The sequence below is a fragment of the Parasteatoda tepidariorum genome, chromosome 6 (genome assembly GCF_043381705.1).
Source record: "Parasteatoda tepidariorum isolate YZ-2023 chromosome 6, CAS_Ptep_4.0, whole genome shotgun sequence".
Classification (NCBI taxonomy): Eukaryota; Metazoa; Arthropoda; class Arachnida; order Araneae; family Theridiidae; genus Parasteatoda; species Parasteatoda tepidariorum.
Window position 1 is genome coordinate 52,668,898 of NC_092209.1, and position 26,038 is coordinate 52,694,935.

A 26,038-nucleotide genomic window follows, 5' to 3' on the forward strand; every position below is an offset into this window, starting at 1 on the left:
GTTAAAGTGGAGGGGGAATCCCCTTTAGTCACACAAGAAAAAATAAAGAGAACCCAATCAGCATGCCACGCCTTTATGCTTGATTGATAGCCAATGACAGGAGAGAAAATAAGAACTTGTCACTTCCCCCCCTTCAACTTGAATGACAAGTAAGAAGGAAATGAATTTTGCTTCTTCACCTACCCACCTTAATGAATGAATGACGGGAATTTCCCCTTCTTGCTTGAAACGTTCTAGTTCAAAATGGCGGAGAGAGCAATTAATATTTTCATAACTGTAAATTTTTTTAGTTTCCTATATTTATTTTTATAATAGCAATAATTATTTTTTTTTAAATATTTTGTTTTTGATTGATTAGATATCATTCTAATACAAAAACATTATTGCCCGAAAAATAATGTTTTTTAATTTCTGCTTCTTAGATTCAGATCATTTTAATCTCTGTTTACCTTGGGGGTCTATTATACGGAAAAATCGATTATCCGGACTTCGGAAAGTCCCGCCGATTCCGGATACGCGACTTTCCACTGTATTCTCGAATAAAAATAGAAAAATCATATGCATTTTTTTTTTGCACAAGAAAGGTATCTTTTGAATATAATTCTGATGAAAAGATAAAATCTTTCGAAAATTTCTGTAGGAAAGAAAAGCTAAATTTTCTACTTCCCGAAAGAAAAAACTTTCTGCGACCACGTCGCCACGGAAACAACAGAGAGAGAGAGAAACGTCCATGCCAGAGTGGGATACGAACCAGCAGTCAGGCACCTGGCCGACTTATTAATACTAAATGTAATATAAAATAGAGAATGTTTTACTTACAAAATTACATTTATGGAAAATTAATGTAATGTTACATGCCTTAACATGAAAAAGGAAATTGAATGTTAATATAATTTTTAAAATAAATAAATATTGGGGCTAATGTCAATTTGGTGGAAAGTAGAATAATTAGTTTTCATTAAACATATTTTTCATGCTTTTTTCATTATTTTGTATTAATTTAGGTGAAAATAAGTTAAAAAATATTATGATTAGCATTTTAATAATTGAAATACTGATTTCTTTATCTGTGTTAAAGATGAAATCTTCCCATCAATAATTTTATTGAAATCCCCATTAATAATTATCAATTATTTCATCAATAATTCTACGATTAATTTGTAGTTTTTTAGTCCTACCAATTCATCAATAGTTACTCATCATTGAAATTTCTTTGATTTATAAAATATATCATAAATTTTTAAAAATAAAATTTCGAACTACTTTTTTTTGTATTTTATATTTTTGTACAAATAAAAAATTCTAATGATCTAACAGGATTTTTTTTAGTAACTATTAGACTGTTTTTTTATAATTAAAAATTACCAAAATATATTTTTTCTTGTTATTAGAGCATCAGAAAAAAATAATATAAAAGGGGTACTGGTGTCCCACCTGCATGAATAAAATGACTTAGTAAGCTGTTATGAAATCTATGTGGTACATTAATTGCATGCAACATGTGTGTACAACATCCTAATAATTATATAGTAAAAACTGTTCCTTATTTTTTCCTATATTCTCTTTTAACCTAACATAGTATAAGTCTATTTTTCAGATTTTATAAAGAATGAATTATTTTGTTACATTATTAATATTTCTATGATTATGACATTTAATAATTTTTAATAAGTGTCATTTCAGAATTGATTTCTATAAAATTAAATTATATTGCAGAAGTCAAAGTTGTCCCGATATCCCTGATAAAAAAAACAGAACATTTTGTTCTGATTTTCAGTTTCTTTCCCGTGATTTATCACTATTTTGTGTGTTTGGAGCTTCCTGTTTCCAACCAATATAAATTTAGATTTTAAAAGTTTGCTTTGAAAAATCAAAATATTTGGATTTTTTAAAACATCTTTCAATTTTAACTAACAATGCTAGTAATAATTTCAAAATTCAGTAGTTTGAACATAGGAACCACCAAATTATAAACCTAATTTAGACATGTAGTCTTACCCAAGATTCAGCATTTGAAACTTTATTTCATTTTAAGGAAAAAGAATCTCAATTAACAATTTTAAATTATTAAATTTTCATGGTGATAAATTCAAGGGTCTCTATTACTTTCAGCAAACATATTAACAAATCTTGTTGGGTGTAGTTTTTTTGTTTCACAACTATCCATTTTCGTCTTTCATCTCATTTTAAAAATTATTCTAATAAAAATTGTAGTAATCATTAACTTTTTTAGTTATGAATGATTATCCACCAAATTACCTTTGTAGAATAAAGAACTGTATACACTGTATTTTAATTTCGAGACTGTTACTTTAAAATTATGTGATAAAGAAAGTCTTAAAATCAATTCAAAAAATTTATTAAGTATTAGCATAGAAAATTATTTCTAATTTATCCTTTTCTTTTTTAGCAACAATGCTATAAAATTTTGTTGTATGTTTACTGATATTAAATTATTGTGAGTTGCTCAATTAATAAAATTATACTAGAAACTTAAATCTTTTCTGTTCTGAAGAAGGTAGCTTTAAACCAAAGAAATTATATTTTATTATAATTTTTAGGCTGAAATTTGCCTTAGTTATTTTTAAATAAAATCAACGTTATTTATCTCTTAATGTCTCTTTTTTTTTTGTAAAATTTTGTTTGTTTGTTTTTTCTTTGGCATACTACTATACCTGCTATTGTAAAGTTGAATAATGAACTGTAAAAAAAAAAAAAAAAAACTTTAATATTACTACTCAAGACAATGTATCAGATTATTTAAACATTCTATTTGAATTAATTCTGTCATTGTATATAGCTTTTCATATTTAATAACCAAATCATGTTTTATGTAAATCAGAATATGTACCTTATATTTACTGTTATTAACAATAAACTTAATTTTAAAATTCATATGTTTTTAGCTTTTTTCATGGTGTCAAATGATGTATTTCTGCTATAAAAACAAACTGTTATATGATTTTTCGAGATAGCAACTATCAAAACTTAAGAAAAAATTTATTTTTTAACTGTAAAAGAAAATTTTTTGAATAATTCTTTTATAATATCTGGGCCAAGATAGCCTTGTTAGAAAGGCGTTGGGCCCACCCATATCCAAGTGGTCGCGAGTTCAATTTCCAACAGCAGTTGTTTTAAAAACATAAAAAACAATGAATTTAGACAGCTAAATAAAAAAAAATGCGTATAGCCAGAAATAAGCAAACTAATGCTGTTTTACATCAAAATCTACAAACTAATTTTCTTTTTCAAAATATAAGATTAGCATTTTTCTAATCCATCCAATTTTTAGTTTAATAAAGTATAAAAGTTTTACTTGGCATGTAATATTTATTAATGATACAATCAACATCACAACATGTTGTAAAATAATAAACAAGTACAAGTTCAAATTTATTTACAATAGTAGATAAAATACACAGATGAAAAAAAAAAAAAAAAACATAATTTTACAGCTTTTGGTACAATTTAGTTTCTCAGATACACAATATTTTTATTTTGTATTAAATATATCTTATTTACAAACGATAAATACATCACATTATTTTACTATTTTAATAATAATATGAGGAAAAATATTTTTTAAAAGGGAAAACGAATTATAAATAGGATTACAGACAGATTTAAAATAGAAAATTTTATTTATGACTCATGCAATAATCTGTTGAACCCACTGTATGCAGATTCTAAATCAAATATAAATTGTCTAACTTGACTTTCTGTAAGTTCATCCGATGCAGCCATTTCTGACATGGTTTGTAACCTAAAAAACAATATTTTATCATCATTAAAAAGACATAAATCTGACACAGTTAGATAATAATATTTGAGTATAAAACAACTAAATTAAGCTAAATTAATCTAACAAAATATTTTTTGCTGAACTTAATATTTTAACTAATTAACATCGTAAGAACATACTTGTTACTTCAAAAAATATTAAATGGAAAAAAAATTGCAGCACATTCTCAAGACATGTCAGACATGAATGTGGAAAAACAAAAGTGATATGAAAAATTTTTAAAAAGATGAAAAACAAAACTGCAGTAGTTGAAAGTGAAACAGAAAAGCAAATAAGATAAATGTTGTTGCTGTTGTTGTTGTTTTTTTTAATCTCTCATCCACGTCTGAGAAGTCTTAAAACTAGGTGTCTATTTTTCAGCACTTGGAACAAGTTGAATTCTATTTCCACCTTTATATTTTTTTAGCCAATGAAGTTTTTTTAAGCAAGTATAACTTACCGCTTAATTTTCTTGGGATTATTTATTAAATCTTAAATATATGTATGGTATAGTCATTGTTGGAAAAATAAACTTTCTGGATCCAAATAAAAAAAAAAGATTTAAATTTGTAACACATATAAATTAAATTAAAGCAGTATGAGAATGCATAAAAGCATATAACTATTTCAGGTGACATTGCACTTTCTCACATTGTTTTTGTGGGAATAAGAAACATTATCCTTTCCTCTCGATATGAAAAGAACTAAAAAAGCAAAAGTTTTGTTGGGGATATACATTACATGATTGTCAAGGACTCAGAAGAGGCAAAACTAATTTTCAATGAAGACCAAAAATAAGAATAGAAAAGGAATGGAAATATTAAAAAGTAATAGTAATTTTTAAACTTCAGAAGATAAAAAACTATTTATAATTTAAGTGGTTAAATATATACATTTGAGATAATATCACATTATGATATTTAAATCGAACCACTTCATCAAAAAAATCTATTAAAATAAATTTCAAAACATCGATCTAATAATCCAAAAAAACTGGTGAATTATAAAATTACCATTCATAGACTTTTCTTTTTCCTTCAAAATCAGCAGGTACCAAAGTAAGTCGGCACATTGTATCATACAGCTCTCGAAGATCTGGTTGTAGCTAAAAATCAAATAAATTTAACTTAAAAAACTTTTTTAATAAAAATTTTCTCAGCATCAATGTTTAGAATATTATCAAAGAAACTCATTTTAAGTAAAATAAACAAAACTGAAACAAGATTTTAACAAAACTAAAATAAAAACTTTTCTAAATCGTATATTTAAAACATATAAACTTCCACTAAATATATATTAACTTCTTTACGAAATACAATCAATAAAATCTCAGAAACAAAAAAAAAACTATTTTTAATCATATAACTAAATATTATTTCACAGATTAAAAAAAAATCAGCTTATGTGCTGAAAAACATTTAAAAAAAGATCTATGTGCAATAGTAAAAAAAAACTCTATACATTTTTTGTCAACACATTCTTTGCATACACATTTTTACCTTTGTATAAAAAAAATTAGAAAACCTTTTTTTCATTAGCTTGTCGAAAACATTTTTAATTGGAAAACTTTATAAAAGATTTTATAAAGAGCAATAAGAAATAATTAGAATTAATAAAACAGTTTGAAATTATACATACTTCATCCATTGACTTCAGCTCTAATCTTAACTTGTCAAGTATGGTAATGAATAGCTGAAAGAAAGAATAAAATTTGATGAATAGTCAAACTAAGAAGAGTATTTTAATAAAATAATTTATGCTCACATAAAGAAACACAGTGCAATTCCAGATCAGAGGGACAATTAGAAATTATTACTTATATCTCTTTTTGTTTTTTTAAATTTGAATAAAATTGTTTGTGTATTCACATTTGGTACTAAGATATTTCAAGTATGGATGTATATTTACAATATACATTTGAGAAATATATTAATCACTCGCATGTGTCATATGCAAGAAAAAGTTGTAAAATGGCTCAACTCAAAGTTGTTGCCATGCACATTTAAATATAGTTTTTTTTTCTTCTTTTTAAAAAAAAAACACACTTACAGAAAATTTTTAAAAATAAAACAGTAAATGATAATGAAATTTTATTTAAATAAAATTAAATGAGTTAAAATAAAAACATTGAATCAGTATCTTAAGAAACTCATTGAGATATCGTTTTATAATTTTAAACAAACCAAGAAAAAAAACGGCATCATCAATCTCTAAAAACCATATAGAAAAATTTTTAATACAAACTTATTACCTAACATAAATTAAAGTTAGATTTAAAAAAATGCACTTAATAACCAAGACTCATTAGTAGTTTTATTTTTAGAATTGTTTTTTTTTTTCTTAACAAATTTACATGGTTTTTCAAACTTAGGACAAATTTGTTAAGATAATTATAATATAACTCGTAAGCTTTGCACTTACACTCTAACCTTTGTCACCCACAAAAGATTGCTATGCAACCACCAATACCAATTTAGACCTTTATGAAATGTGCTCTAGCATTTAAAAACATAAATAATTTCTGAAATATCAATAGAACGGAATTAAAATGTTAAAAAAAAAAATCTCAACTACACATTTAAAATTTCCTTGAAAACACAAGTATATGTTTCAGAACTTAGAGTCGTCAAACTACTTAACTCTTGAAAGGCTAAAATATATTTTACCAAGTACTATTTCTCCATGCCAAAAATACAATAGTTTACTGAAAGTGAAAACATATTAGTACTCCTTCAGGTTAATATTCTTTAGTGAAACTAAAATTTTTTTGTTAATTATTTTTTCAGGAATTGGAGAAATCACTGCAAGGCTGCCAAATACAAAACTCCTGAAAAACCAACATAGACTGGTCCATATATTTCAACAGATATCACAATACTATTTTCAATAAATGTCAAAAATACAATTGCTTAGTGAAAGTATATTAATAACATTTGAGATTGTAATTTTTTAATGAAACTAAAATATTACAAAAATGTTCAAATCAGATGCTTAACTAGATCAGTGTTCCAATCTCATTCAATCCAATTTCCATTTTCACTACTCCAATCATATCCCAATAAAAACCTATTCCCATTGATCATTGATGAATTTCCATTGCACAGGTAAGGAATATCAATTAGATATTTCTATTAGAGAAATATTAATATTTTTTAAATGTAGTTCAGAACACAAATTGAATATATTTTTGCATTTGTATAAGTGAGCCTTTTTATAAATAAATTTTTCCATAATTATGTAAGTAAATTAGAAAAGAATTAAAAAAATATGGTTCATGATTGTTTATCAAACAACTGTCATAAATGCAACTAGAGAAAGTTCTTTTGATATACATACAGTTCAAATATTTATATAGACACAGTTTAACAATTCTCAGCAAATTAAAGTTTAGAAAATCTATATCCATGAATACTATCATATGTCAAGGAAAACAAATGAAAAACCAGATCCTTGAACATTGGGTCATTCTGGCATAGTTGCCTTTTTTGAGTTACTAAATTCTTTTTAATATATGTCTTGTTTAAGTCCAGCTCTTTTTTGTCAACTCATAAGTATTTCATCAGTATCATAACAATATACACATGAATGTTTTATGTAATACTAAATAATGACCTGCATCAAGGGTTAATTTTACTAAGCAAATACAATTGGTCAGATTATATTTAATGAGTTAATTTATAAAGCATGTGAAGAAAAAAATATTAAAGAATAAATATTAAACAAAATTTTAGAATCTATATTTTTTTAAATATTTTTTTTAAATATATTCTTATTTGTTGAAAGAGTAATGCCTTTTAACAACAAGAAGCATTATGAACAATATCCAGAACATCTGATATCAATAATTAAGATAGATAAAAATACTAATAAATACACAAAAACTTGAGAGGAAAAAAAATATTTTGCCATTCAGTAAATATATTTTCTAATATACTTTAACCAGCGTTTAAGAACATAACTCTCAATTTCCTTACAAAAAATTTTATTATAAACTTATTTTCTACAATAACAATAATAATAACAACAATAATAATCAGAACCAAAAACTTCTGATCAGTACTTAAAGCTTACTATATTTTAAATTATAAAAAAATATGTCTGCTTGGCAATATGCTTTAAAATTTGAAAACTTAGATAAATCACAAAATAAAATAAAGAATTTTGCATATTTTTTTTCATTCTGAGAGTTAGATGTTTCCTATTTTAAAAAGTGAATTGATTGAAAAAAAATAATAATTCAATGAAAAATTTCCCTAAAATAAGCAATATTTAACATCAACTCTCGGTTTTGAAGTACAAAAAATATTATTACATAAATAAATGAAATATTTGCAAAACATAATTTTTAATGGAAAGAGAATCAGCAAGAATAATGAGAAATCAAATCCAATTCAGGAACATAAGCAGTTGTATGATTATAAAAAATAAATCCTTATAAACAATATTTAGAAATCAATAATACTACTATGCTGCAATACATAAATTTAATACTTACAGAAACAATATCGGCAATGCATTTGCTAGTGTTTCCTTTGTCATCCTTAATGGTAATGGGCCTATCTTCCTTTATACGCTGAATAGCAGCAGGACAATCCAACTAAAATATTCAATATTTGAAACACATTAAATATACTATGAAGAAATAAATCAAGATTGATAATAAAAATAATGGTAAGTACGAAATTTAGAAAAAATACTATCACTGGTGCAAGCAGTTGCAACAACAACAAGTGAGTTTATCATGGAGAAACTTTCGATGCTATTATATTGAACGGGCAATGGAATACTCATACTCTTTTAAAAGAAAATAAATTTTAGTGTCACTTAGAGCCCTTTTTTTTTTTTTTTTAAACTGTAGTCTTTAAATATTGAGATGATATTCTTCATAAAATTTTATGTAAATACACTTCGAACATGAAATTTAAATTGAAGAAATGAATTGAAATCTGATTTAAATAAAGTGAGACTTACTCTAAACTTTTTCATAAATACTTCAACGTTAGGAAATTCTTCTCCCTGAACTTGCTTAAATGCAGCTTTGTATTGAACCAAAAGTTTTGAACAAGCAGCAGTATACCTAAAAAAAATTTTATATATATATTAAAAAGAATATTTATAACAACTAACTGGAATGAAAAAAGTCACATACTTGCACCCCTACTTAGGAATTCTTACGATGTTTGTCACGAATATAAGAATTTTATTATAAATTGTAGTTTGATTATTGTTCACATGATCAATTCATGATCATGATGTACATTATAAATAAGTTATTCAGAAACAAACCATACTAACTTAACAATTAGAAGGAAAAAAAATAAGTAAAATTTATCACCATGCAAAAATTTTTACCAGCTTCAATGTGAAGTAATTCTGGTTTAAATTTTCATCAGGTCAAATAAATTAAAATTTGTAAAGAATTTGAATGAAATGTTTATTTTAATTGGGGATTAGAAACCTAAACCAATATATCTAAAAGTAAGAAACAAATTGGCATTGTATAAGTCATCAAGCCACACAAAAAACTAAAATATTTAATGGTTTTGAGAACATTTATAATTATGGCAATATTCAGTCCAAAAAATATACTGAATAATTGATTGCATACATAACTACAAAAAATGAATTTCATATAGACTTTTAAATATTTCTTGTTAGGTCTAAATTGAATAAGTATTTTTAAAAGAAGATTAGTAAAATGTTGTAAAATATTAATAAAAAAAAATTTTTTTTTTCAGAAATTTTACTAATTTTTTTAACAGAATTGCCACCATAATATTTAGTCTAATTCAAAATCATAAAAATAAATTTGTGTACCACATGATATGCCCCACAATTAATCAACACTATAGAACAAAATCAAGCTTGAGATTTTTAACATATAATTTGGAATATTTTTGGACTTTCAACTAACTTTGATTTTTTTTTTTCATTAACCCTTTTTTAATGTATAATTTGTAACATTACCAAACAGGAATATCAGAAAAAGAAAATTCAATCAATCAAGTATTTTATATTATAAAGTTTAACATTACACCATAACATACAAAATAAAGTTAAATTTTCTACAAAATTTATTTTTGATAGCATCCAAAGTTTGTTATAAACATTTTGAATTCCAGATTAAAAAAGAAATTGTTTTAACTAATTGAATGAATTTACTTACTCTTTTGGTGTTACACAATCTTTAATGTATGCTTTTTCCAAACATTGTAAAGTGTTAATGACGGAATACAAATCTGCCATATTGTCATACCTAAGAAGAAAATTGACACATATATATACGCTTCTAAAAAAAATAAACATTGAAATTAAATATTTTTTATAATTGAAAGGTTCTACTGAAAAGGATTTTGGTAATTGTAACAAAGTTGAGGAGCTTACTTTTCTCTTTCTCTAGCAGTTCGATATAACTTTACTTCTTCATAGAGCTCAGCTCGATTTTCTAAAAATTATAAAAAGATAAAATGAATGCTAAAAATCTAGTTGCTTAACTTGATATAGTTAGATTTGCCTTTTTCCAATCAAACATATCTGTTTATTAAGAAAAATAATTTACAAAGCAATTATCTTCCAATTGAGTTGCTATGTTTTATTACATCAAGAATTTTTATTGATTAATTCCATGAACATAAATATGTAACAATTCCCAGGCAGGGTATCTGCTACATTTTAGATTTTCAAATTCATTACTTTCCATGACTAGTTCCAAGAATTTTTCATGACTTAATGAAGTTACTAATTTCTCCAACAAAGCACAACAATAAATTTAAAAAAGGATTATAATAACATTAATTGAAATGATAGGTATAAACAAAACTGTTATACTCGGCATCTTCATTTTTTTAGATATCAAATTTGAAAAACAGAGTAAAGAAAGAGATGAAGCAATAAAAAAGCTGAAAAAATACAATATAATTACTGGCTTGCTTCAGCTAGAATTTTAAATTGATCAAATAAAAATAATAAATAACAAAAATTCTTAAATCACAGAAGTTTAAAAGGTAATTCGCTCGAGAAATTAAGTTTTTTCTATCATTTTTTGAAAGAACACCATAATTTTTAAGGAACATTATAAAAACATTTTATATTTTAATAAAACATGACTGCAAGTGGTGATTTTGTCAGAAATTCAGATACTTGGAACACCATGAAATTGGGAGGGGGGGTTCCATTTTAAAAATGTGATTTTTTGATGTACTAAATTCCATGATATTTTTGACTTTCCATGATTTTTTTAAAAAATAGTTAAAATCATGACATTTCATGACAAATTTTGTTCAACATCGAAATCCATGACTTTCCAGGTGCGTGGATACCCTGCCTAAGGTATGAACTACCAGAAAAAAAAAGCACACAATAAAAAATTATATTTCAAATTTAAACCTTCAGTCAACTTGAAGCTAAGGCAAAAGTTTAATGTAACGAGCAACATATTACTCAGGGTTTTCATCACAGAAAAAAAAAAAAAAAAATGGGAGAAAATTTCTCACCCTATACGAAAAACAGCATGAGATTTCTCACGCTTAAGTGAAATTTATAAAAATTCCTACAGAACATGCTTTAAAGAAATTTATTTCCTTATTTATCATACAATAACAAACACTTTTAATACCTTCTGTTTTTTAATGCATTAGATTTTTTTATCACATCACATACTTTTTCATCAGGTTGTTGTTACTTATTTTATTTATCTAATTTGAAATAAAAATTATTCAAGCATACTTAGTAACAACTACTTAAGTGAGGATCCTTTGACCTTGATCTGCATTAATTAAAGTATCAATTAATAAGAATAACATAACTAAACCTTTTTTTTCTCAATAGTTAGTTAGCTCGGCAAAAGAAAATTTAAGAAAAATTTTAGACTATTTTATCGATTTCATGGTTATTTTTTTCATTCTCTTGTTGCGAAAGGGTTTCCTCTCTCAGAAACAAATATATCTTTTTCTAAATGCAATTGTAGTAATTATTGTTTTACGCAAATTGTTTTTAATATGCGTCATATTATCTCAGTTCATTTTACATGGAAATGTAAGACAGAAAAAAATTTATAACTTCGAGTTACAAAATTTCACATATAAAAATAAATGGTCAATTAAACTTAATATATTAAATAAAAATAATAAATATAAACCAGAAATGCTACACATATTTGTATTTTTTATTTTAAATGCATAATTTATATGCAGTTTTACATCAAAATATTTACTTTTTAAAATAACATATTTAATCGTTAGGGATGAGTCCACCAGATATTTAATCAGCTGTTAGTAATTTTTCAGTTTCAATAATGCTGATTATCTTATTTACAACTTTCAAAAGGTTTCTTTTGGCAAAGTTTTTAGAGCATGCAAAGAATACTATTTATTTCTTCATTTTCACCCATTTTTTTTATACTTAACTGCCTCAATTTTTTTCATTAGGCGCTGAATTATGTTTGTATTTGCTTCATTTTGTTCATCTCTATCAGCATTTTTTTTTTTTTTTTGCTCCCCTTTTTGGAGTGGAAGATGCTTTCTAAAGTATTTATCCACCTTACAGTCATGCATAAAATAATGAATTTAAACATGTTAGGATCTCAATCTCAATTGTTCTAAAAAGGGTGCCCTGGATATTCTGGTTCTAACAATACTGGAGACTGACAAAAACCAGATAAGAGGAATAAAAGTTGAAAAGAAAAAATAGTGATAATATTCTAAAATTTTTCCAAAAATGCGGTTTAGAGGGAGTGCAAATTTCTCCAGTAAACAATTTTGTAATGCAATAAAAGAAAACAATACAAGAGTTTCTCACGCTTTTATATCATAGTGAAAACACTGTTCACTAGAAATTTACTAAAGCAACACATTTCCATGTCCCCATCAAAATGTTAATATTAAAGGTACAAATAATTTATATTTTATCAGATTTCAGGATTTGCAAACTAACAGTTTTCAGACAAATTCTAGTAAAGTTCTTCCAGATCTAGTAAAGATGTGAAGAAAAAACCAGATTATCTTAAAAATTTTGTTTAAATGCTTCATTATGTTATAATTGTATTTTAGTATGTGTAAGGTATTTTATGGATGAAAGATCTGAATATTAACAATAACAAGATTCTGAAAACTGAAAGAAACTTTTAAAACTTATACTGTTTTAACTGTATTTATACTGTGCTATCAACTGGTTCATATTTTACTGATCCATAAAATTTCCATAAACATCCTCTTCTCCAGATTAGCTAATCCATAGTTCCACATTACGAAGACAATTTAAAATTAGTATCAAGTCATAAATTCAGCGAAAATAGCAGTGTTACAAATGATGATGATACAAACAATACAAGAAAATGATGGTAAATGAAAATGATGGTAAATGAAAATGATGATAAATGCAATGTGTTTTACCCGAAAAATAATATAACACAACAGAGACAATTAGGCTGTTTAGAGCATATTTTTCTATTGCACAGAAATAATAAAAAATATATAAATTGAGTACTATGTTTTTATTTAGTATACATGTATGAACTTTTAAGATTTATTCCTGCTTTTCACGAGCATTGGGTAATGAGCAAATATTGCCCATTGCACTCCTTGTAAATAACTTTGACTGTATATGGTTTTCCTCACATTTTTATTAAACAACACTGAATAATTCAAATTTCTTAAAACTAAATTTACTATAGAATTATCCAAATGGATTTAAACATCAGTCAATTTTTTCTTTCATATTAATTTTTAAAAAAATAATAGTAATTGAATAAAGAAAACACAAGTAATTCTTTAAGAACTCGAGTAATCAAAATTCTCACTCTTGAATATTAATAATACCCGAACTTTAGAAATAGTATGGACTATAACCCCTCACAAAAAGAAAAGGTGACAATAAAAACAAAATAGTGCAATAAGTTTTGAAACAGAAGATAAAATATAAAGATTTTATGTAAAGCTAATATCAATGGCGAATAATTAATTACATAGTAAATATAATTTGTCAAACCTTGCTGATTCATTTTGAGAATTCAAATTTATTATAAACCAAACAAAGAGTTGTTAAAATTCTTTTGTTGGTTCGCTTTTAAAATTCGAGTTTCACCTAGATTAGTAATCTGTTTATTTTTATTTGTGTCTCATTTGGCGAATATTGTTTAAGTTTGATGTTATACAGCTTCGCACTGCACCGAGAAGTTAGTTCGCAAATAGCCTATCTTATCTATAGATTTGTTCTGAAGAATGAATACTTAAAAGTTAAAAAGTTCAGTGTCACTTCAAGCTTATATTTTTAGAACAAACATAAGGAAAAATTACAATTCAATAATCGATTACGAACTGTTTTCGATACGCTATATATTTTTTTTATTTTTATCGGAATGGAAACGTGTTTTTGTTGTTTTGTTCTTGGCAACGTTGTTGGCTGTTGATTCTTGCAGTCGGTTGCGTATTATTAGTTTATGTTTCCATTTGAATATTTCACCACAGTTTCCCTTTCCACAAGAATATTCATCATTACTAACATTCTATAAATATCAAAATCTGTAGTTAAGCATAAAGCTGGTAACAAAGTGGTTTAGTGATTGTTGAATTATAATGTAAGTATGAGCACGTGAAATTTTTATTTACACTTCTTTTGCATTACCATATTCTCATTATCTTAGTTTTCCATATATTGTGTTTTTTGAAATTTTACTTTTTTTGTGTGTTTAATTCTTCGTAGCTTTGAAAAGCTTAGTAAAATGTTCTGTAGTTTGACTGCACTCTTTAAGATATTATGTAAGTCAAATGCTTTAATAACATTTGTTTGGGAAAACTTTGGAATGCAACTCTCAAATCAATGATTTTTCACGAATATTAGAAAATTTTCTAACATTCAGCAAATTTTCTAAATAAAAAGAAAGCTAGGAATGGGGATAATTCCGTATCTACTCCTGGTAATATTTCCCTATTGTGATCAACTGCAATCGCCTAGGTTAAACTTGCAATTTTTAAAAATAAAAAAAATAATGACATGTAAAGGTATGCTCAAAAGTGACTTTGAGTAATATACTCTTTCATGTTGTTTCTCGCTAGCCACTTAGAAGTTGACAGAAATCTTCTCCTGTACCTGTTCAAACTGATTTCTGTGATTTTTTTTAGTTTCTCGCAGGCCACTGCTTAGAAGTCTTCATAACTTAATGCAGGTACTAAATGTTGAAGTCTTTACAATAAACTGTTTCTACCAAAGGTAGACATTTTATTAACTAATGTAAAAAATGTTATTCTTTTCATTTTGAGAGTTGAAAAGCAAGCTAATGATAATATCTCTTTTCATTAATATTTAAAAATATTAATGCATTAAACAGGAATTGAATGTAGTAAATTAAGAATGTTTCTTCTTCCTGCCAGAAAATTTGCAGCGCTTCTGGTAATTTTTTTCCTTCTTTTACATTAATAGTTTATTTTAGCAATTGGTTCTCTGTTAAGACTGTCAGTGTTTGGTTTCTATCAATTCTCAAACACTGGCAGTCTTAACAAAGAAACTTTGTAATATATCTTCAATGAAAATATCTTCCTGACTTCAAAGAATATTTTGCCTGTGAGGAATCTCTTCAAGTTTGCATTGTGTTCTGTGTTAAGACTGTCAGTGTTTGGGTTTAAATAAGTTTCAAACACTGACAGTCTTGACAGAGAAACTTTGTAATGAATCTTCAGTGAAAATGGGTGCTGCTGACATAGAGGAAATTTTTGAAACCGAGAAAATCTAGTCTTTGCAATGTGTTCTGTGTTAAGACTGTCAGTGTTTGGTTATGACTAACTTAGTATTAAATGTTTGTCATTGTTTTGACATATACCAAACACTGACAGTCTTAACAGGGAAATATTGTTATAAGAACTTCATACCATGAAGATATTGAGTTGAAGAAACTTATTCTTGTATATGTAGAAAGCACTGGATTTTGTTAAGTATTGTTTTATTTGTTTTTAATATGTATTATCTTTATATGGGCATTAAACTGTAAACTTCAGTAGAAATTTTAATCTTTACGGATTTTTTTTTTTTTTAAGAAATACTTTTGTTTTAAATTATATACTGTTTCATATTACAGGGTGCGTAGCGTTTGTAAAAAGTACTTAAAGGTGCTTTTTTGGGGATTTCGTTTTTAAAAGCTTTTAAAGGTGCTTTTTTCAGCTGGCATTTTTAAAAAGTGCTTTTTTTCCGAATAATTTTTTTATCCCTTTAATGAAATCTGGTGGATCCCATGCATTTCACAAAAAATGGGGAGTTTGCTACGTAATCATTCACGCGGACTTCATGTCGTACCCACGTCATGACTTGCGAATACGCGCACACTTGAAACCGAAACCCGATTGCTCCAATTCGGATAGAGAATATCAGATCCTTATGAACTGTTTTTCTTTTTAATTTATTTTAATTTTGTTCTTGTTTATTTTATTTTACTTCTAACACTTTTTTTGACGTACTTTTGTTCTGAGTTCAGGGTCAAGTTGAATTCACTCGGTGATGTGGGAAAGTACTGATTGTTTCGATTTACGCCCGTTTCTTCTTGAGTTTTTTTTTTTAACGCTAAAACTGTTTATAAAAAGTTTTTGTTTTTCAATAATATCATTGATTGAATATGAATTTTTCGAGTGCTTGAAAATTTTTGTAAAGTGCTTGAAAAGTTTTTAAAAAGTGCTTAATTTTGATTCAAGGATTTGGCTACGCACCCTGTATTAATTCTTGCCAACCAAATTTAGCAGTGCCAGCAATTTAAATTGTTCTTGATCATTATCAATTTGAAATATACTTATTTTTATATACTTAGTATATACCTATAACCTTTTGAATATTTTTACTTCTATTTTTTTAATGGTCCTATTACAAATGTTATTCTAATACAGTTGATAATAACCCTCTTAGATAAATAAGTACATGCTTAAAAGATGTGTTTTCTAACAATCAATTAAAAGTTATTACCAAGCAATTTTATAACTATGTTTTAATTTTTTTTTTAAATTAAAGTGTTCAACAGTAAGTTGTAATTAAATTTTCTATCTTAAATTAAATTTGTGTTTAAAATAATGGGGCTGTCAGCTTGGTTTTAGATCCTCTTAGATAATTTACCCAGAAGATTCTAGCATCTCATACAGTGGGGAACCGATTATCCGGAATGATCGGGACCATCGTTATTCCGGATAACTGATTTTTCCGGTTTTCTGAATCGCTACAAAAAGCCGTTATTTTTTATTGTTAAATCCAACTAAAAAAAATATTTAGAAATAATCTTGAAAAGAAGAAAAAACGATGAAGTAATACACTAATGATTATTTCCAAAATGATGGTAAGGTAAACATCTTTCAAAAAAGAACGAAAAATCCTGAAATCTTATAAGGGAAAAAAAAATTTATTTATTTTAAAAATGGCGGGAAAAATTATGGAATTACGTTCCGGTTTTTGGTTTTCCGGTATTCTGATTTCCGGATAATGGGTTCTGTACTGTATTTAAATAATTGGTTGGCTCAAAAAAGAACATTGTGTTCATTTTAGAGGAGGGGAAAGAAGAAAAAAATTTCATGTAGCAGGTATAATGTCAGTAAATGAAGACTAGTGGGAAAGGGAGATTGGGAGACAAAAGAAAGTTAAACTTTTAGTTATAAAGTTATGGTCCAAAAATGAAGTATTAGTCTTTTTATTTGAAGAGAAGAGAACTGGTTTAAAAAGAGTTAGATTTTAAAAAATTGCATTATGATTTGCCGAAGTTATTAAAAGAAAACTTAAGCATTCACAAAGGGAAAAAAAAAATTTCTTAACATCCTTAATGTTATTTTATTTATTTATTTTTTACTTTGCTATACTGAAATTTTCATATGTGCATTATAAGTAACGCTAATTTGTATCTAATGCATGTATTTTTAGAATGAATAAGTGGAAACAAGTAGCTATTGATACCTCTCAGCTTGATCCATCAGAATTGGAGCAATTTGGTGGAATTGAAGAATTGTCAGACTATGAAATTCTTCGTCCAGGTTCCAAAAAATCGGATCAAAAGGGGAAAAAACTGAAAAAGGTCTGTAAACTTCTGGTTAATTATATTATATTTCAATATGAATCATTAGTCTAAAAAATAATTTGGTATTAGTTTTAAACTCAGACTTATTCTAATTGTCATTTATTATGCTATGTTACACCTTTTTTAAACCCAAAAAGGCTCTGTACATAGTCGAAAAGCTGGTTTTGGTACCTTAAAGTGCATGTTAAAAAGATGGATATTATAGCTAAAATTGTGTGTTTAGAACTGAAGCTAAAAAATTAAACCTTATTTATTTTTATTAAATAAAGGGAAAGGTTTAAATACAAATTTTACAGATTTTTATTTCTCTTATTTGTAATGGTTATATTTTGACATATGCACTAAGCTCTATAGAAATCTCCCAATCTTCTGGTAAATACTAAAGATTTTGGATATAAAACGTTATATGCAATTTCTTTTATTTAAAATGTCATTTTGTAAATGTACATCAATTATCTAATTAACTATAGAGTTCTGGTTTTTTAAAGCTAATGCACAAGCTAGAACCATTTTTCATTGCTTAATGTTTCGATGACAAAGTGCAGCATGACAGACTTAACATTGGGATTATTTAATCAAAGAATATTATTATCATGCTTCATTACAATAATCTTCGTAATTAAATTGTGTAAAATGCAGTAAAGGTATAAAGTTGTTGTTCTAAATGTTTCTGGGACTGTTAAGTTGCTTATTGAAATTACTTAAAAGAAACTCTTGCATAATTATTTAGTGTTATTTATTGTATGCCTATGTGATAACTTTTGTAATGGCTATTTGTATTCAAGTAACTTCACTTTATATATGTTTATTCAATGTGTAGAAAAAGGGGAAAAAGTTTAAATCTTCTGAAGAAATTCCATTGCAGAGTATAAAAGCAAAGAAATCCAAACTAGGTATGCTATTAAAATTATGTTGTATTTAGATACTATTTACAGCTACAGTAGACTGGTCCAAAAAAAACTTTTTTTTAAAATTTGCGGGTCTTAACCCTAAATACTTGTACACATGACTAAAGAAGCCCCCATGCAAAATTTCAGCTTATTTCAAGTACATTTAGAGGTAGCTCAAAGGCTTTGAAGTTTTTACTTTGAAACCTTAAAAAAATAATTTCCATATTATCACTATTTATTATTTATTTACTTATTTTCATAAACAATGGTCATATATTATGATAAATATAATAATTATAAATATAATTATTATATAGTTAACATTTTGCTTCTTGTTTTGGCAACACCAAATTACTTTATTTGGGTTTGGCAACACCACATTGTTTGTTTACATCTGTGACCTGGTGAGATTTTATTGAAACAATGTCAACAAACAAAATTAGATTTAGAAAAGACTCTGAAATTTGGTTACTTGGTTTTCCCATAAGTGAAATAAAAGGATGTAAACTACCTTCCATTAATGCAGTACTAAGAAACTTCTTCTTTCACCATGAGACAAAAACAATACATGAAAGTGCAAGTCACACTGTTGATAGTGTGTTGACCTTCTGGAATAAGGCTAGAATTCCTACAACCGAAAAGCAGAATGCAGTAAGAAAGTTAGAAAAATTAGTTGAGCGGTACCAAAAATTGAAAAAGAACAGAAATCGGCGTACGAATACTCAAGAAGACAATGAACAGAAGTTTATCAAAGAATGCAAGATGTTGTGGGATATCGCTCATGTCGGTGCTTTACAGATGATAAAAATTGAAGAGGATAAGAAGTTTTTGCTTAAACAGCGAGAAGGATTTGAAGGCTGTATGTTGTCAGTCGACAGAAAACTTGAGAAGAAAGAGAAACGCTCATCTAAAAGGAGGCGATATGAGACACTACCATCTAATAGTGTGGACATGAATAAAAACAAAACTGTATGTTATCCTTCATCAAGTGCTGAAATTAAAGAAGACTGTGGTTCAACTAGCTCATCCTCAGAAAGTGATACTGATGATGATGCTTTTCAATATCCTAGTACTTCAGAAAAGACAGCAAAGGGGAAAAAAAACAAGCTTCTTTCACCTAATTTGATGTCTGCATTGGATCGAACAAAAACCTCGGATCGCAGTGCTACATTTTTAATTGCAGCAACAGCCCAAACAGTTGGAATAAATGTAAGTGAAAGTACTGTTTCACGAAGTACACTTCGCAGACACAGAACAAAATTTCGAGCCCAGTTAGCGAAGGATTTGAAGCATAACTTCAAACCTGATGGTCCGCTTGTCGTCCACTGGGATGGGAAACTCAGGGCTAGTATTTCTGGAGAAATGGAGGAAGTTGACCGCCTTCCTATTCTTGTCACAGGAAATGATGTGGAGAAATTACTTGGTGTGCCAAAACTGCCAGTTGGTACAGGCAAGGCAATTGGAGCATTCCATCATGCACGGTGGATGGCCAAAGTTATTTACTGTTTAAAAATATACATGTTTCGTGAACAGTTCAAGCTCACGCCAAAAGAAGCTAAAGGGTTGAAACGATTTAATGATTTTAGCACACACTTGTACATGAAAGCCTGGTTTCGCTGCTCTAACGCAGCTAATGCACCTTTCATAGACTTAGAATTTTTGAAACATTTAAATTTGGTGAAAAATGAATGCCAAGAAATCTCAAAAGCTGCACGCAATGGGTTGAAGAGGCATCTGTGGTAATTAAATGGTGACTTATTCATGCTCAGCCTATTCAGCTGTCATGTAAGCACAGAAGATAAGGTTTTAATGGTTGAGAAGTTGTTTAAAATAGATGAACATATTGAAGATGTAACCAATGCTTCTAAACGATTAAAGGAAAAAGAAATCGGAAATGTTAATGAAAAATCTAGGATGATATTTAAGTCATTGAATATACAAGGCGATTTCTTACATTCGTCCCCATCGGAATGGAAGAAATTTTATTCTTACCATGATGGTGAAAAGAAAGTGAAATGTTTAAAGACAGTAAATGATTGCGCAGAAAGTGGCGCAGCGCTCATTACAGACTACAATGAACTGATAACTAAATATGAAGAACAAAAACAATTCTTACTTCAAGTTGTGGAATCTCACAGAAAGAAATTTAAGGATACTAAATAAACCACACTTGTTCAAAATGTATGATTTTTTATTAGGATTTTCTTCATATATGCTTACTAATAGATATTGTGTTGGCTCGCTCCCTTGTATTTTATGATATAAATGAGAAATATGTACATATGAGTGTACAATTCATGGTTTTTGTTGGGAAAATACAAATAAAGGTATAGTGTCAATGTTTTTTTTTTGTCATTTATTTATATGAAATGCAAAATCCCAAACTTCAAAGTCTTTGAGCTACCTCTAAATGTACTTCAAATGAGTTGAAATTTTGCATGGGGGCTTCTTTTGTCACATGTACAAGTATTCAGGGTTAAGACCTGCACATTTTTAAAAAAAGTTTTTTTTGGACCAGTCTAAGCTACAGCCTTGATTAATGTAAGAATATATATTTTAAAAAAAAAAAAATTGAAATTGGGTTTAATTAGGAATTTTTTTAATATTTGGAAAATAATTTTATTGAGGTTTTCTTGAAGAGTAGCAGTGTAAGATTCCTTGTCTTCTTGTAGGGTGAATTAAGAAACTTAACATGACAACAAATAAAAAGCAAATTGTGTTTAATTGTCCCAGTGACTAACATTGAGTCAATTCTAGCAATTGCTAGTTGGTACAATCGGTTCAATGATGTGGTGACATACATTTTTTATCTAAGATATAAATTTGTCAAAAAATGGCAGTTAAAAATAAGTTTTTACTTAGGTGAAAAAATGGTCTAATATGTATTGCTATGAAAAATTAAAATAAACTTCATCAAAAATTTTCAGCATGAAAAAAAAAATTTTTTTTAAAGAAATTTTTATGCTTGAATTCATTTTTAATTAAAATTGTATTAAAAAACTCATTGCTTCTCAGTTGTAAAGTTTTAAAAAAAAATGAAGTTAAAATTTAATTGTCTTTTGTTAAATTAATGATCCAGAATGTAATAATACATTGTAAATTGAAACAAAAAAAATTTAACAAATTTTAGATATGTTGTTGTGATAATGTTAACATTCTTTTATTTAACATTAAGAAAGAAAAACAAACATTTGGTTGCCCTTAAATTTACTTTATTCATTAACTTAGAGTAATTGTTAACTAATTGCTATTGACATTTTTGAATTTCGTCTTCAGAACTTGCATTTTTTGCCTCTCATTTTATTTAGACATGTCTGCTTGGAATGGTTTAAAGATCCCTATTTCAGTTCTTTCAGCTATGGAAGAGCTCAGGTTTACTCAACCAACAGAAATTCAATCTCAGAGTATACCTGCCATTTTGAATAACAAAGATGTCTTCGGTGCTGCTGAGACGGTATGCTCTCATTTGCATCTTTATTTTAGCTGAGTGACTTTTCTGAGAAACTAAAGAACTTAATTCTGTACTGGCGCACACCTCAAGTTTAGAAAATGTGAAGCATTATAACATTTTCTAAACTTGAGAAGTATGCTTAATCTAAGCTCTTATGTTAACTGTATCTTTTTTTTTTAATTCATTGATCTATCATTTTCAGTTTTTAATGGAATTTGATTATTCAGTCGATAAAAATTGTTTAAAAACCTCTCCTGCTCATTAATGTAAAATTTCGTGATTAACTTTACATTTTTGAATTTTTATAAGAAATTGTATGTCTGTTAGACAAATTTAATAATTCTTTTTTAAATATATATCCTTTGAATTGATATATAAAGGTTTTTTAAAGGCCAACAGAATATACAATTTATAACTATAATAGATTCAATTAAACAAGTCTCATTCTTTTTTACTATTCACATTAGTGCATTTAAGAATTAATGCTTAAAGAAAAAAGTTGTTATATAATTTATAAAAACTGCATCTGTATTAATTTTAGACAAATATGTAAAGACTATTTCTAAAACATCGTGCTAAATCAGCTTACCTGCTCTTGTGTTTGATTAGGTATTCTAAAACGAAGCAAACCAAAAAATTATTATTTAATAAGTGTTATTATGTAATGCAGCTGACACTAATTGTTCTTTTCTTTTTTTTTTTTTTGTAAATCNTTTTGTTCTTTTTTTTTTTTTTTTTTTGTAAATCTTGATATATATTTTCTTCATTTTTTTTTTATTTCAATAATGCCACATTTTTTCAAAAAAATTGCCTTGTTAAAAATAATTTTGTTAACTGATATAAGTATTTAAGTAAGCTTCTCCTTTTCTACACTTAAATGTTGTTAGTTTTTTTTTTTTTTTTTAGGGTAGTGGAAAAACATTAGCTTTTGGTTTACCAATAATAAAAAACATCATTTCTATAAAAGAAAGCAAAAAAGAGGTAAGATTTATAACAATTAAATGTTTGTTATATTATGTTTCTAGCTTATGCATTTTGAAATTTAAAAATGCTCAACTTATATTTTTAGCAAGGAATCGAGGATAAACAACTTTATAGCTTAATTTTGACTCCAACTCGAGAACTTGCTATTCAGATTAAAAAACATTTGCAAGCAGTGTGCAAGTACACTGATTTACTGGTAAGCTACCATTTTTTTTATGTTTTTAATTATTTTTTGTAGGTAATTGAGAAAGAGCATGTGTGTGTGTTAAAGAAGTTTTAAGGAAACAGTGAACAACCAATAGAGTTTATTAATTGAAGCTGATACTCCTTAATTTATATATCCTGTTTTATTTTATATTTTTTTAATTGCATATATTACTCTTTTTTTTCTCCTTTAAAAATAATGTATTTATATTTGTATCTTTGATAGCTTTGACTTTTTCTAGTTGTGTAGCGAGTTAAAGAAAAAAAGCGCCTTTTTTGAAAAATGCATGTTTTGTTTTGAAATATTTTTTTTTTTACATACGAAAGATCATACCCTACAAAAAAAAAATATCTAATTTTTGATATAACTGGATATAAAAGTTTTGATTCATGTTGTATAAAAATATTGTTACTTCAATTGTCAATTGCCTCAAATGTTACTTCAAATCATTTTAAAATAATTAAACCTTTAGTTTTTTTTAATTTGACCTCTTTAAATTATTAACACTTTGAATCAGTTCTTACAATGATTCAATAATTTCTTGAATGTAAAATAGTTAAAATATATGCATTTAAATTTTTATGAAATTATCTTTAATAAATTTTTGAGATATTGTAAAATCTAAATTTAAAAAAAGAAAACTAGTTTATGTGGTATAAATTTTTGTTGAAAATATAGACCTAAACTAAACTTAGTGATGTAATAGCCCATATAGGTCAAGAGCAGGTGTTTCAGTTGGTTGGTTAGCCGAACGCGGAACCCCCGATGTTTAGTCCCAAAGAACGCTTGGTGCTCATTTTATCGACCCACTAAAGGTGAATATAGATCCTTTATGTAAAATTAGATTATGTGAAATAAACCTTTAAATTTTTAGCGGCACTTAGTATCTTAATATGAAAAAAAAAACTAAACCCTTATTAAGACAAAAGTATTAGTTTTTATTATTTGAAATTTTTTAATGTCAAAGAATAACACCCAGGTTTGGAGTATGCAAATCTCTTACATTTTGAAAAAATAGTGAATTTGAGATGAATTGTTACATGGTAAGTGCATGATGATGAAATTACATCATGCACTTAGCATGATGAAGTCACTCTGCTCAACCTATTACACCACCCGTAATTAAAAGGTTAATTTATTTGAAACGAATTGCAGGAGAAAAACAAGATAATGAAATATTTTAAAACAGTTTTTTCTATTCTTTTTGTGCACTACTTATAGTATGTTGTTATTACTCATATATTTTTGGGTGCAGCTAAACTTTTTGTGGTATTATGTTTATTAGATATCATCTGTTGTTGGGGGAATGGCTGCAGAGAAGCAAAAGAGGATATTAAAGAAGTGTCCAGACATAATTGTAGCTACTCCAGGAAGGCTATGGGAAATGTTACAAGAAGTACAGCAGTTTTAACTTTTCTCAAAGTTTAATTTATTTCTTTGCTTGCAGGGATGCGATTCTTCCTCGGATTCTCAGACTTTGACTTATTCCGCTTATTTCCATTGAAAAATTTTTTTACACAAGTTAAAATATTTTATGATGAATTTAATTTTCCGCCGAGAGAAATTATTGAAATCCTCATTCCTCCCTCTGAAGTTTCTCTAAAAATCAGTTTCTCGGGATAAAACTGGTTGACCTTTATACAGAGAGGAGATTTTTCCGCCACATTTTAGCTGATTTTCACTTTTGTCTCTCGAATTTCAGACTTTTCATCAAAAACTCCTATTCTCTAAAAGTTTTGGGTTTTCTTTTTTTCTTTGTATAAATATCCCGCTTTCTTTTTTTGAAAATTCAGTCGTTGAAATAAAATAATTATATTCATTTACGATTTTCAGAGATAAACAGAAAATTCAAACTACGTCCTAGCTGCTAACCCCTTCCGCATTTTTACTTATTTTAGCTATTTTCTCCAATTTTACGCACAGAAAATAAGATTTTCCGTATTTTTATGTGCGCCGGACAGCTCATATTTTCGTAATTCAAACGAACAAAAATAGAGGGAGATTTACAGTGAAAATATGTATTTGCTCATTCAATTAATCTTGTAAATTTTTATTTATTATGTCTAAACAAAAACAATACAAACAACCCTTTTAGAAATCCCAAGTCCAGACTCTGCAAATATCTCGATTTTTATTCACACGATTTTAATATCAATCGTCGGTTTTTGTATTTAACTGATTTAAAAGTTGCGCATTGCGATTCTTATTTACACTATTTAAATATCGTACATTATGATTCTTATTTACGAGATTTAAAAATCCAATATTGCGTTTTATATTTATGCATTTTTAAAATCACGATTTTATTATCAAACATCGATTTTCATATTTACCCGATTTAAAAGTTGGGTGTTGCGATTCATATTCAGGTGATTTAAATATCGTACATTGGATTTTTAAATCTCGTAAATAAGAATCACAATGTCGCAATTTGTATTTACACATTTTTAAAACCCTATGTAGCGATTCATATTCAAGCGAGCTTATAATCCTATGTCATGATTCGTTTTGCGGTTGTAATATCGAACGTCGATTTTCGTATTTATACGTACGTGCTTCAAAACTTAGACTTTGGGATTCGTATTAACTCGATTTAAAAATTATGCATCGTGATTCGTATTTATGTGATCTAAAAATAGCGCATCATGATTTGTATTTTCTCATTTTTTAAATTTGATATGGAATTTCATATTCA

General features: G+C 27.0%; 2 protein-coding genes across 2 annotated transcripts in view; one reads left to right on the top strand and one right to left on the bottom strand.

Annotated features, from left to right (window-relative positions):
• Positions 1-3,361: 3,361 nt before the first annotated feature.
• On the bottom strand, positions 3,362-14,064 carry LOC107438635 (vacuolar protein sorting 28). Its single transcript, XM_016050964.4, has 8 exons — positions 13,766-14,064; positions 10,166-10,226; positions 9,948-10,037; positions 8,753-8,858; positions 8,277-8,378; positions 5,420-5,473; positions 4,795-4,886; positions 3,362-3,763 (listed from the first exon to the last, which is right to left on the bottom strand). The coding sequence occupies exons 1-8, from the start codon at positions 13,776-13,778 to the stop codon at positions 3,643-3,645; spliced, it is 639 nt and encodes a 212-aa protein (XP_015906450.1). The 5' UTR covers positions 13,779-14,064; the 3' UTR covers positions 3,362-3,642.
• Positions 14,065-14,150: 86 nt separating this feature from the next.
• Positions 14,151-26,038, top strand: part of LOC107438634 (ATP-dependent RNA helicase DDX24) — a 32,074-nt gene continuing 20,186 nt past the window's right edge. Inside the window, exons 1-7 of the mRNA XM_043048100.2 lie at positions 14,151-14,354; positions 17,660-17,810; positions 18,634-18,706; positions 22,012-22,157; positions 23,061-23,135; positions 23,224-23,334; positions 24,629-24,739. Coding sequence (XP_042904034.1) covers positions 17,661-17,810; positions 18,634-18,706; positions 22,012-22,157; positions 23,061-23,135; positions 23,224-23,334; positions 24,629-24,739 — 666 coding nt within the window. The 5' untranslated portion in view covers positions 14,151-14,354; position 17,660. The remainder of the gene's footprint in view (positions 14,355-17,659; positions 17,811-18,633; positions 18,707-22,011; positions 22,158-23,060; positions 23,136-23,223; positions 23,335-24,628; positions 24,740-26,038) is intronic.